This window comes from Miscanthus floridulus, chromosome 19, assembly GCF_019320115.1.
Source record: "Miscanthus floridulus cultivar M001 chromosome 19, ASM1932011v1, whole genome shotgun sequence".
NCBI lineage: Eukaryota > Viridiplantae > Streptophyta > Magnoliopsida > Poales > Poaceae > Miscanthus > Miscanthus floridulus.
Genome location: NC_089598.1, coordinates 7783497 through 7797275, shown reverse-complemented (window position 1 = coordinate 7797275; position 13779 = coordinate 7783497). Strand labels below are relative to the sequence as shown.

General features: G+C 42.7%; 1 protein-coding gene across 1 annotated transcript; it reads left to right on the top strand.

The window, feature by feature from the left end:
• The first annotated feature begins 1664 nt into the window (after positions 1-1664).
• LOC136528428 (transcription factor MYB39-like) lies at positions 1665-3122 on the top strand. The gene is made up of 2 exons (XM_066521383.1): positions 1665-2749; positions 3083-3122. Exons 1-2 carry the CDS (start codon positions 1665-1667, stop codon positions 3120-3122), a joined length of 1125 nt encoding a protein of 374 aa, XP_066377480.1.
• The last annotated feature ends 10657 nt before the right edge of the window (positions 3123-13779 follow it).

Genomic DNA, 13779 nt, shown 5'->3' with positions numbered 1-13779 from the left:
AACACACGCTAATAATTAAGAAACAGGCAGGTAGTTCCTTGTTCTTTGCTCCTTGCTGGGGAGACGCGCGGCACGTACGTGTCAGGTCAGGTTGCATGAAACCTAATTCTCCTCTGCCCCCTGCACACGTGACAACCTCTCCGGCCCCTGTTCCATCCTAATTCACTGCTCACTTCACGCCCTAAACAACAATTAATTAGCAACCTAATAATAATAAAGGTACGTACCTGTGATTGGATACACAAATTATTATTTATTATTATTATTATTAAATGGAGTATCCGTTTATATACTGTCCAACAGACTAATAATAGTATTTTTATATATAGGACGGAGGGAGTATTCCATATTGCTATATATACATGTCACTCTCTAGTACTATGCATGTATGCCTGTGTATATGTGATGGAAATGTGTTTGCTTCCTCGTTGAAGCTAGCTAGTAGTAACAGGTCAAATGATTAGCAGTAGTACGACAGGAATACATGCATGATATATACGGCCAAATAAACAAAATAGTCTAAGGATATGCTATAGTACACTAGTATACACATCACGTACGTACGGTATGCATGCTGAGTACATATATATATATATACATACGGTTGCCTCTGGTGTGGTGGTGCACATGCATGATGCATGCATGCCGCACCACATCTACTTACGTCGTATACGACGTAGCTCGTACGTGCACGTCGCTAGCTTAACAATAATGCATGGGGCATATCCGCATGCATATGTAGATGTATGCATTGTATTATATATGTACGTAGACTCGTAGAGAGAGAGAGATGGCATCATCACATCACATCACAACGACGTAAGTATAGTACTAACTAGTATCTGTGCATGGGAAGCTAATAAGGAAGCTTCTTCTAGTCTATTTGATTAAATTTTGGGAGAATTTATATGATATACAAATATATATATTAGCTAGGAATGCAGCTAGCAGGCTGTTGCATGCGTACGTGTGTATGAATATGTGTAAGCGGTGATGAGGACACGATGCCACTTGCACTGTGTGCTGTGCTGCTGCCAGGAAATGTAGTAACTAATAAAGTGGGAGTGCGTACGGAGCATAATCAACAAACACAAGAAACACACACAGTTGCATATCTAACTGATGGTGAGAGAAACTAGCTAGCTAGGCAGTACATGCTTAATAAGCAACAACAACAAAGCCTGAGCTAGTCTGCATGCATCGCATTGGCCTATTAACGACGACGTCTTAGACTAATGCAAGCTCCTTCTAATCTCTCTCTGAGGTCAGCACAGAGAAATTAGAGAGGGAGTGAGAGAGAGAGAGAGAGGAAGCTGTGCGGCGTCTCCTGCACACAAGCAAAGACTTCTTTTGGCCGGCCGGCACCACATCCACCTATGCAGTAGTAGCTTCCTTGCTCAGCAGCCATGCATGCTTCTATGCTATCATGTGTGCCACTAGTACTATGATTTTGCTGTCATGCACGCCACCTCCGTACCCTAGATTATCTCGCTAACAAACCTCTATAAAACCCCCCTGCCATCCACCCCAACGAACCACACAAGACCTTCGTTGCATTCCTTCCTCTCCTCCTCTCTTAGCTTCTTCCTTATCGTCATCGTCATCCTCTCTCCAAGTCCAAAGCCAAGCAAGGTCGATCGTCGTCGAAGCAAGCAAGCAATACAATGGGGAGGTCACCGTGCTGCGACCAGGACGCGGGGGTGAAGAAAGGCCCGTGGACGCCGGAGGAGGACAAGCTGCTCGTCGACTACATAAATGAGCACGGGCACGGGAGCTGGCGCCGCCTGCCCAAGCTCGCCGGCCTCAACCGCTGCGGCAAGAGCTGCCGCCTCCGCTGGACCAACTACCTCCGCCCGGACATCAAGCGCGGGCGGTTCACCGACGACGAGGATAAGCTCATCATCCACCTTCACTCCCTCCTCGGCAACAAGTGGTCCTCCATCGCCACCAAGCTCCCCGGCCGCACCGACAACGAGATCAAGAACTACTGGAACACGCACCTCCGCAAGAAGCTGCTGAACATGGGGATCGACCCCGTCACGCACCAGCGACGCACCGACCTTAACCTCCTCGCCGCCGGCGGATTCACCAACCTCCTCGCCGCAGCCAACCTCGCGGCCGCCGCTGGTGGTCACGGTCACGGTGGTGGTGGTCCACTCGCTGCAGCCGCCGCCGCGCATGCTAGCTGGGACATCAACGCGCTCAGGCTCCAGGCCGACGCCGCCAAGTACCAGCTCCTGGAGGGCCTCGTCCGCGTCCTAACCGCCCCCGCCGCGCCTACCGTCGACCTCATGACCCTCCTCGCCGCCGCCAATGGAGGAGGGGCGGTCAGCGGTGGCCACCAGCTGCTCAGCGGCGTCGACCAGCAGAGCACCACCACCGCCAGCAGGGTCGTCCAGCAGTACGACGGCATGCTCAGCCTGCCGGCGTTGACCAGCGTGCCGGCCGTCACGCAGGGCATGTCGTCGTCCATGTCCTCCACCTACTCCCTCTACGGGCTCGCCTGGGACGGGCTCAGCTCCACGGAGCTCGGCCACAGCGGGGCCACCACTGGGAGCAACATCACTGCTGCCGCGATGCCGCCACCTTCGGCACCGGCAGCCGAGGGGTGTAATGCCGGCAACGGCGTCGGCACGTCGTCGACCCCATCCCCGTGCGAGGAGACGCTGGCGTCGAGCCCGTTCGACGGCCTGGAGAGCCTCACCTTGGATTTTGACCCCAACAGTGACAGTTGGAGAGAATTGCTAGAGTGAGTAAGCCGTAGCACTATAGCAGCTAGCATACCATGCCATGCATCAACTTTATTATTTACTTATATATATTTTCTACCTAGTAGGATTAAAATTTCTATCTATACAAGTATTAATATGTATGTAAATTATATATATATCCTCACTAAAATTTGTAGCTACATACAAGTATATATATATGGCTACTACTAGCTAGCTAGGAATAGGATTCAAAAAAAAAGCTTATTAAATAGTAACATGCATGTATATAGTATATACTGTTTATTTGCTTGTAATTGCCTCTGATCTCACCATGTATTTTTCTTTCTCTTTGTCTTTTGGTGCATGTGCAGGCAAATGTCATGGTTGAACAACCCCAATGATCAGCTGTGAGAAGAAATGACACATATCTTTCATATATAGGAGTAAGATGAAGAACTGATGAAAAGTTGAAAAGATGGATTGATATATGATGGAGAAACCGTTTCTTTGCATTGGATTGGTTGTTGCACACTTCTTTGAAGATGTGAAGTTTGTCTGTTGATAGGAAATAAAAGGTGGTTTGGCCCACTTTTATTTTAGCTATGTAAACCAACGACAAAAATACATACATATATACATATATGCTCACCTAAGCGATTTCAATTTGTTTTTTAGTTTTTTGCTTTTGTTTTGCCTTGCAAGGAGGGCACACACACATATATACTTGTAATGATTAGCTTGTGACATATATATATAAACTAAACGAGGTTTTCTTTTCCACACACCCGAGTGTGACTATTTCATATGTTATATATGTACTTGGTTGACACGCCATTTGCTACTAGTGTTACTTGCGAAATGAATCTAAGTTGAGGCCGGTCGTGACAGTGTTTGACAAAAACTAGGTGCTAATTAGTTGGTTGTGTCTATAATTCTGCTGTAGGTGTCCTTTCCAAATTGACCCCTTTTGTTCCATTATACTGGAGATGGACCATGTCAATCATATCAGCCTATATATATGCTGTATATCCGTGACAAAGACTACATATATAAATGTCTACTGAAATCGATCGTCCAACTTACTAATTATACCATATTTTGGAATGTTAATTGTCTGAAATATAAGGATGACGTACGTATGTACTAGACAAGAACAAGTCAAGAGTTTTATTTCTTAATTGAAATATAAAAACAGTATTTTATTTTCTTTTGCAATTACTAGGAAAATAGCAGTGCTTTAATTATTCAGCAAGATACCACAACGTGAAGTTTTTTTGTAGTCATCACTAAGTATACTCCCTCCATTTCAAATTACATAGATATTAGTGGTGTGTTCTAAATCAGACATTTCTATCTGCTTTGACTATCAATTTTATGAAATCCATGTACTTTCATAACATGTGAATTGTATATTATGAAACTATTTCTCATAGTGAATCTAAAAACATAAATAATATTATGTTGTTAACCTATACAAAAAAAAATTAAGTTCATGGTTAAAGATTTGAATGTTTGATTTAGGATAAAGCTAGCTAATACGTACAACATGTAATTAATTTAAAATGGAGGGAGTCTACGGTGATTACATTTTGTGCATAAATAGATACATATGTGTGTTCTTGATTGAATATAGTACCTCGACCCAGTATCAAGTCAATAGAGAAGCATGTCCTGCTGCATGCACCTCAGATAGGCCTCCCCCTGAGCTAGCTGTGCATGACATGCATGCATATGTAGCTTCTTTCCCTGACCCTTGAGTCTTTTCAAAACGAGGGAGGTTACTTGTTTGAGTAGAATTGACTAGCATGCAGACACATCACTAACATGCAGGGTACATAATTAACATGTAAACGGTATAAGATTAAAAAATGAGTTAGTTGAGGTTGGAGAAGGACGGCCGGGGGTAACTTGTCTCAGTGGAGAAACTACGTGATGAGAAAGTTACTACACTAGTACACTATATTAATTACCCCCAATAACGTTCTAGAACTCCAAACTGCATGCTTGATTTTTATTTTTTACTGACCGGCCGGCCCAAATAAACTAGCTAGCTAGGTTAATAGTACATGCGGCACTCATCAACATTTGACCAAGCTCAAATATATATAATTAGGTTAGCTAATGCAAGTTGTTCCATGTTCATCAAATTCACAAATTTAGAGATGAAGATGATAACTTATGTCTGTTCAAATTTAAAGATGCAAGCATGCATGCTTTACAGAAAGCAAGCAAAAAAACTATGAAGGAGACCCACAAAGCACATGCATGTCTCCGGTATGCCTGGGGTGTTTTTGTTTGCTTGTGCATGGATTCTTCTTGTACAGATTCCTTTGGAATGAGAAAACTCGAAGTGGAATATCATCATCAGCTAGCTATGAGTGTACTTTTAGTTAAAACGGCAGCAGCTAACTGTATAGCGATGGCTGCTACCTCCATCCATCTATCATCGGGTCCAATTGAAAGAAAGAAAAAGGAAAGAAAAAAAGGAAAGAAAGAAGTGGGAAAAAAAAACCTTGACAATGATATGTTATTTTCTGTGCCCCAGCTGGGGAGAGAAGTCGTAGAATTAGTTAGCAGTAGGTAGGCCTCATTTCCCCACACCACAAGCCATTGACTGTCCAGCTTTCTGCACTACTTGCATTTGCGATGCGACTCTTCACTCTTCTCAAAGTAAAGCTTCCATGGAATCCCCTTTTAGCAGCCCCTGTCCTATCCTGTACATGCTTATGCAATCCGTTTTGACACCAAAATTAAAGCTTGTTGCAAGCAGTTGCTGCTTTGCCATTGACAAAGTAATGATCACACAGCTAAACCTAACGGCGGCCGGCCCTTCAATTCAGTTCGGTCGTCGATGAGCTTAATTATATATGACTTTTTCTTCAGATTAATTTGACAAGTAATGAACTAATAATTCCTGCAGAATATTTTTTTTTGGTATATATATCCTCATACTTATAGATTTTGTTAAGAAAATTGAGTCATCTACATATATATTACCCAAAAACTGCATGTAAATGTAATACTATTCTCTACATATTTCTACTACTAGGGATGAGTTTAGCTTATTTCCAATTGCATGTGAAAATTTACTTATTGTTCACTATTAGTATGCATATGTCATGTGATGACGTGTCAAGAAAATAAAATTTCTCCCTCTCGCTGTCTAATAATCATGTCATACTTTGACATATGTCAGGGACAAACAGACCACGTACGATTAATTGTTGAACGGCTAGAGCTCAGGTTCCGTCTCCTGTTTGGCTATTTTGGCAAGTCGGTCTACAGTGACTTGCATGGGTATTTCAAAACAAATACATGTTTGTAGACTTGGCTTACTTGTAGGACTGTGCCTGTCTGAGAACGTACCAACTGCACTGCTACTAGTCGTGTCTAGTCCTAGCTAGTACTTTGTAAGGAAGGAAGGATAAGACTATGGAAAAGATCCAACATCGATCTATATATCTTTTGCCTATCCTTCCTTAGCTAGGTCACTTGTATTAGCTAGGATAGGAGGATATATAACTACTGCTTATCTGACCATATATAGAGGGTATAGGGTAGTAAGTTAAAGAGGAGACAAGAGAGAGATACTGCATATGGATGCAGATTACAGAAGAAGGCTCTTGTTATTTCAGACATGAATTCAGTCCACTATCGCAGCATCCAGATGGAGCAATCTATCTATCTCTGACAATGCAAGCAAAGGCCAACATTAGGGGTGCAGCTGGAGATATATCTATTAGATACTACACCAGGTGATGATGCCCTGGCATCAAGCTAATAAAGGTTGTAGCTTTAACACATGTTTGTTATGTATCTCTTCAGGGGGTTACTTTTCTCCTGAAAAATTGACCTTTATATATATATATGTATGTGCTTCAGATAAAGGGTACATGCATAGGGAAGCAGCAAAGTTGCTACGTTAGATACACGAAGTTTCCAAGTCACCTGATAAAAAGATGCATGAGACCTGGATCTCAGTCTCAGGAATATAAAGAATTCTTGGCAAAGCATTCATGCATGTGCCACCTCTGCAATCCTGTCCACAAGTATTTGTACATGGTGACATCAACAGATTTACCTACCCGGCGAAAAAAGAATTATGTACTAGTGCACAAGAGAACTCATACATGATGGCTGCGGTGGTGCATGGTCAGCTTGACTAAAACGTGTCAAACTGAGACTGCTTCTACGTAGAATGCAAATTGAATTCATGGTTGAAATTATGCAGCTTTCGAAATGAGATGAGAGAAAAAGGGAAACTGATCTGATTCCTACTACTCGCGAGGAAACAGCGCGCCTGTGTGACATAGGATAACCAACCATACAAGTTAGATTTCATTTTTGACCAACCAATTGTCAAATCGAGCCATCCGTCCGTCCTTCAAAATGAGAAACTAGCTAGCTGCTCTCTGCATGTGGCCCTCAAAAGGTTCCAAAATGTCATGGATTGCTTCTGTCACTGCAGATTCTCACTCTGCGGCTTTTGTCGTTCGTTTCAGAGAAAATTACCTACAGTCATGATTTGTTTAGCATAAGCAGCAAACTTTCCTTTGGCTCCATCTACTTAATTACTCTGACAGTAGACTTGGATTGTATTGACTTGTCGATGTTCTCTGATGAGTAAGGAAACGTAGCTAAATTGGTTTGGCTGTTTCATCAGAACCTAACAAGGCAGTACACCAGAGTACCTGTACATAACCATATAGTAGTACATAATATTGTTAACTAGCAAGTCACAAACTAATCGTTTGACTGAAAAACATACAGTGTTGAAGTTATCTAGCGTTCGTCAATTCACAACCTGCAACTGCTCCTCAGAAATCTACAGGAAGATGAATATGTGTACACACACCATATACATATGCAAATGTAGCAAAAGATATATAATACATAAAGTCAACAAGTGGTCTTTTTCAGGAAACTTAATTACACCTCAACAATGAGACAAATCTTCACCTGTTACCTGGAGACTGAGAATTCACCATGATATGAGTGTTCAAGAGGATAACATTCAGGAAGCGATGGAGCTGAGAATGAAGAAAAAGCCTTGCCCCACAAGGGATGGCAAGATATTTAGTAGGTAAACCATGGACCTAGAAAGGAACAACCACATACCTACCTTTCGCAAGAATAATGGTGTGTTCCAATCTAAAGCCCCCTCGGCCTCGCTCTCAGTAACCTGCTGCTTATTGCATCATCAGCCAAGAAAAAAGGACCTGCTGTAGCAAATCAAATGTCATGACACTGTCACAACTACTATTGAAAAATAATGATAACTCTTATTCTTGTTCTATCCAACAAAAGGTGGTATATACTGCACGCTACGCTAACACATCTCACAATTATTATACCATCTTTATTTCCATATATAAGCCCAGCAAAGCTAGCTAGCTGCTGGTTATGCGGGGCCTATTATTAACAACTTAAAAACTGCAAAATAGGGGGTTAGGGATTGGTTTGGGTTGCGCTATATCCATCAAAATAAAGAGGTAGCATGCAATAATTCTGGATTTGGCGAATTAATTAAGTCGTCCATGGTTTAATAATGAACCGTGTCAACTTACCATAACAACAGCTCAACTCATATTGATATATAAGTTCTCTTGTATATATGATAAGGCGTAAATATGGTGTACTATATGAATGAAATATATTCATTATAACTTTAAACATATACTAGCTAGCTCTTTTTCTATTCAATGAGTTAAAATTAATTGTTGGGAGTGACTATTTATTCCTGTCATCATTTCCATCCACATTATTGTCCTATATATTGGAGTGAAAATACACAGACACCCCTCTCATTTGTAGTATTAGAATAAGAACAGAATTATCTAGAGAACGAAGTACTAGCTAGCTAGCAACTAGATAGAGAGCTTGCATCGACACGCAGCTTCCTTACAGCTTGCTAGCGTTGCAAAATAATCACATCGGCCATGATATAATCCCCGTAATAAGGTATTTTTTTTTATCATAGTCGCTAGAGAATGAAATTATTTAAACAAAAGGTGTTTTAGCTCGGCACGGTAAATAAAATGGATTAGGTAAGTAGCCAGGTCCCAGGGGGATGGTGATGGTGATCAACGTGCGTAAGACACCCCCTCTCATCACCCTGATCAAAATTCAAAAAGGTGTTTTAATTTGACCGTCCTTCACTTCACGTGGTTGTATAAGTAAGTAGTAGCTAGCTACCACTACGCCAGATTTGCACATCACTGTCAGCATCATCACTGCCGGATTTGTGAGAACCGGCAGTGATGTACCTTCACTGCCGATTATGAGTTTGAAAATGAAAAAATGATTGGGGATAGGCTAAAACCGGCAATGAAGGACCACATCTGTAACACCCTAAAAATTTGCATATTTTGAAATAGGAGAAAAGTGAATAATTTTTGCATTTTGTGGGAATTTGAATTTAGAAAATAATAATTTTATTAAAAATAAAACCAAATATAAGGTCAGCAACGATGAGTGTGCATTCATGCTGTTGCATAATATTTTGTATTGATTGGTTTGAAGTCGAATTTCGAATTGAGTTGAAATTTCATTTTGAACTTGCTTTGGAAAAAAATTAGAAAAAGGAAAAACTTAATTTTTTGTTTCTCTTTCCTCGGTTTTGGCCCGTAGGCCTGTTTTTCTGTCGTGGCCTTTTCTTCCCCGCGTCGGCCTGCTTCGCTTCTTTCCCGCTGAGGCCCGCTTGGCCTTGCTCTAGTGCCGGCCCACTCTTTCCAGCGCCGCAAGCCGCGCCCCGCGCTAGTTCCGCAAGGCCCACCAGCGCAGCCCCTTTCTTTTTCCTTCCCTGGCCACAGGTCAGGGGCTTCCCCTTCCTTTCGTCGTGGCCGAGACGGACTCTAACTCCGCGCCTGACGCCGAGTCCAGCGCTGCCACGAACCGTGGTGCCGTGACACCCAAGGGATTCGGCCCCATAAATAGCGCCCGCGCCCTCCTCTGTCTCCTATCGCATCTAGCGCTCGGTTCTTCGCCCCGCAAGCTGCAGTCGCGCATCGCCTAAGCACCGCCGCGATAGACGCCGACCGCCGCCGTCCAACGAGCACCACGTCGCCTCCGTGCTTCCTCCGCTGCCGTAATTCCCCTGGGTGAGCTCGCCTCGACCACCTCTTCTCTCCTATGCTCTCCATTTATTTTTCCGTGGTCAGTAGCTCCTTTTCGAGGTTCGCCGCCGAGCTCTCCTTGCTCCGGCCATGGCACCGCTGTCACTCACCTCGCCGCCGGCCGGACTCACCGCCCGATCCAATCCAGATCGCCCAGATCTAATCCAACGGCCTCAATCGGAGGATACCCCTTCGCGTGGCCGTTTTACTTAAGAGTCCCTGTATTTTGCAAAAATAGAACCCGCCATCCTTTGCGTATTCCACAGTTTCTATTTTCTTTCTTTCGAAAGCGTATTTTCGTTCGGTTGGACTGAAATACATTTTCAATTATTTATAGTTTTGCCATTCAACTTGTTTTAGCCATAACTTCTCCGTTTTAACTCCGATTTGATCCATTCAAGTTACGTTAGGTTCATAATTATGTGATCTACATGTTCATGCTACTGTAAAGTGGGTTTCCAACTATTAAAATTCGAGCTTAGATTTAATCTATTATTTTCCTATAAGAAATCTTGTTTAAATCATAACTTTTCTGTTTTAGATCCGATTTTCGTGATCTTCGCGTCTGTGTGTTCGTAGCGAGACGTAGATTCGTTTTCCAAACTTTTCATCTCGATTCTTTGCTGTTGGTGTACTGTTCTAATCTATAGCCTTGTTTGCTTTGCATGATTGCTCCTGGATGCTTGTATGTTACTGTGGTTATCGAGTATAGACGGTGAGCAGTTCGTGGGAGATCAAGGGTACGACTTTGATGAGCAGGACCAGCAGGAGTACTTTGCTCAAGGCAAGTATAGCATGGGATCATCCTTGTTTCCTACTCACTTTAATTCATTAAATTCATGTTGCATGTGTCATCTTGATAGGGATTTCCTAGAATTGGACTATTGCCTTGTCACCTATGGGTTATGCATTTGGGTAGCTTTGCTAGAGCTCAATTAAACCATGATCGTGTAACTTGACTAATGGTATATGCAATAAACATTAAAATATGTTTTTTAGCAACATGGAAACAGGGGGCTGGAGTGTTTAGCTACTTTCTAAATGCTTCAGATTCCTCTCCCTAAGGACTTATCTGTAAGTGATCATCCGGGACTTACAGTACAGCTGTGAGGGCTATATGGCTCTGGCTTTAGCTCAGTATGATGACCTTTTTCTAGCTTGTTAGTGGTTACCTTTATTGGCATAAGAATGGCTTGCCGAATCGGGTATAGGACAGCCTCTACTCTTATGTGTATAGCCGTGAAGGAATTGTGCCATTTGACAGGGGGGTTCCTATAACTGTTTGCCGAGTGAATCTAATGGCCCTAACTTGTTAGACAAACCTTTGAAAGGCTTCATAGTGACCCTTGCCTGCTCACCTTGGAAGTGTTTTGGGAGTAATTAACCCGAGCATATGGGTATCATGACTCACAGTGAAAGTGTACAACCTCTGCTGAGTGTAAAACTGGTATATCAGTCATGCTCACGGTCACGAGCGGCCTTGGAACCCTTATGGAATAGATGAATACTAAGTATTACCTGTTTATGCTATTCATTATTCATGTTTACATTTGATCATGTGTTTTGCTTTGGGAATTGAAACAACTTGTTGCTACTCATAAGATAAAAGTGTGACAACTAAAAGATGAATGTTGTTAAACCTGTGTCAAGCCTTTTGAGCCTCATGAATCCCGTGTTACACTTGTTGAGTACGACATGTACTTACGCTTGTTTACTTTCATTATTTGGATAAAAATCCCAGATGGGTAACAGATGACTTTGGGTATGATGATTTTCTTGAGGACTACTAGACTTGTGGTCAACCAGTCGATGTCCCTGTGAAATAGAGCTTCCGCAAGAGATCTTTTTATTACCTTCACTATACTTATGTAATAACTCTGTCTTATTCGTGATGTAATAAACATTGGTGATGATACTATTCATAATTTGTCGACTTATGTGTGTGACTGATCTCTGGGCGCACATAAGGTTTTGCACCCCATTTTATCCTTAAAATTGGGTGTGACAGATTGGTATCAGAGCTGTGTTGACTGTAGGACACAAGCCTAGTTAGCAATGGTCGTTTTAGCTTCTTTTGCTTCACTCGTTTCATGCTTTCTATCTCACCCTTGATATTTGCCAAAGTTTATGCTTCTTTTGCCTTATTCTATTATGAAAATTATTGCTTCTAACCTAATCTAACTAAGTCTAATTCTGTAGATGCCTCGTGCCCACAAGACTGCCCGCATCAGCACTGGAGGGTACTACCCGCCTCAAGGTTTGTCTATGGAGCTTGAGGAGGAAGAACCCCAGGAACAGGAATTCGATCCGCCAACACCAGTATCTACGCCTGAGCCCGTTTAGGAGGAACATCAAGAAGTCGAGGTCATCGACTTGTCCGAAAATGAAGAGGAAGACATTGTTGAAGAGGATGAGCTGATCCCACCACTAGGGTGGACAATAAAGGTGTGGTATAAGCCAGGGTGTGAATCCTCTGTTTCACATCACCGACTCATGAGCCTGCTTTAGACCTACTATAGTGACTGGGATGCAGCTGTAGAATACGCCTGCGAAGAGCATACACACCCTCTTGAAGACACCTACTGGAAGACTAGGGTGTGCATCACCATCAAGGATGAACAGAAAGGCGCATATCAGCTGGATTCAAACTACGCGCACCATGGTCACCGTGCTACCATGGAGGACGGCATAGAAGATGCAGCCGCTAAAGCTTGCATAGGCCTCCGTGGTCTCCGATTCGAGGACATGAAGGATGATCAATATCGATTTCTCCCTCATCAACACCTAGAACTGGGATGGGCGATGATGGACCCGCAGGGCACGGATCCAACCACCAAAGCGATGGTACACTTTGGCTTTGAGTCTGTGTCAAAGATTCACCGATTGGAGAATCAATTGAAGGCGCAGCAGGAAACTATCAAGAGGCACCAGCAAGTGATAGACGAACAAAGGGTGTGCCTCAATTTGCTAAAGATGTATGAGGAGCTTCCCCATAAGTATCGCCCATAGTTGTTGGAGTCCCTCTTTATATAACAACACGATAGTAGAACGAGTCAAGTTGAGTCTAGTCGAGACTATTAGTGCGGTGTGAACATTGGTGTGTTTAGTTGATTTGTTATTATGTTTATGTGTGAGTTGGATCTTTGTAATGTGTGCTAGAACCTTGTGGGCATGTCCGCAAGTTCCATAGTTAAGAATATTAACGATTGGGTCAATAAATGAATAGTTGGGTATGTTACATCTTATTCTCTCGGAATCTGTTTTTCGTAGCAGTCTGCCTTTATCTTAATGCCAATTAAAATCTACACGACCAAAGATTATGAATTTTTTATGGGAACAACTAGACTTAAGCATTTTTCCAATGCCTCTGGAATCACCCCCATATCTGATCTGGTTCGTGAGATATCTCTGTTTCAAGTTAAAGTTTCTGCGCAGTCTGAAATCTGGAAACAGTTTCGGTCGTATCCTGTTTTTGAGTAACCTAACGACAGAATCTGGGATTGTGGTCTGAATACCAGTTGTAGATAATTTCTGAATCTTTCCAACCATATAAAGTAAGCCTTATTTGGAATTCTGGAACTCGAGATATGACTGTTTTACAGAGCTGCTGATGTTGAGATTCGTCCAGAAAAAAATTCAGAAAGTATTCTAACTTGGAAATTTATAAATTTTGAATATTTGATAACAGATGTTTGGAAGAGGAAGAGGCCGAGGTCGTGGAGGTGTTCCCCCACATCCACCACCACCACCACCGACTATTGAACAACTCTTGGCAATACAGACGCAGCTCATGCAAACGTTGGTGCAGAATCAGCAGAACCAACAGGGTGGTGGAGCACCACGTGATAAGCGTGGTGAATTCTTGAAGGGCCATCCCCCGGTGTTCTCTCATGCCACTGATCCACTGGAAGCAGATGATTGGCTTCGTGCAGTGGAGAGGCAGCTCAACATAG

Excerpts from the sequence above, each read along its gene's own strand:
- LOC136528428 (XM_066521383.1), top strand. The coding sequence starts at position 1,665 with ATGGGGAGGTCACCGTGCTGCGACCAGGACGCGGGGGTGAAGAAAGGC. Across the intron at positions 2,750-3,082 it reads AGTTGGAGAGAATTGCTAGA|GCAAATGTCATGGTTGAACA; the intron begins GTGAGTAAGCCG and ends GTGCATGTGCAG.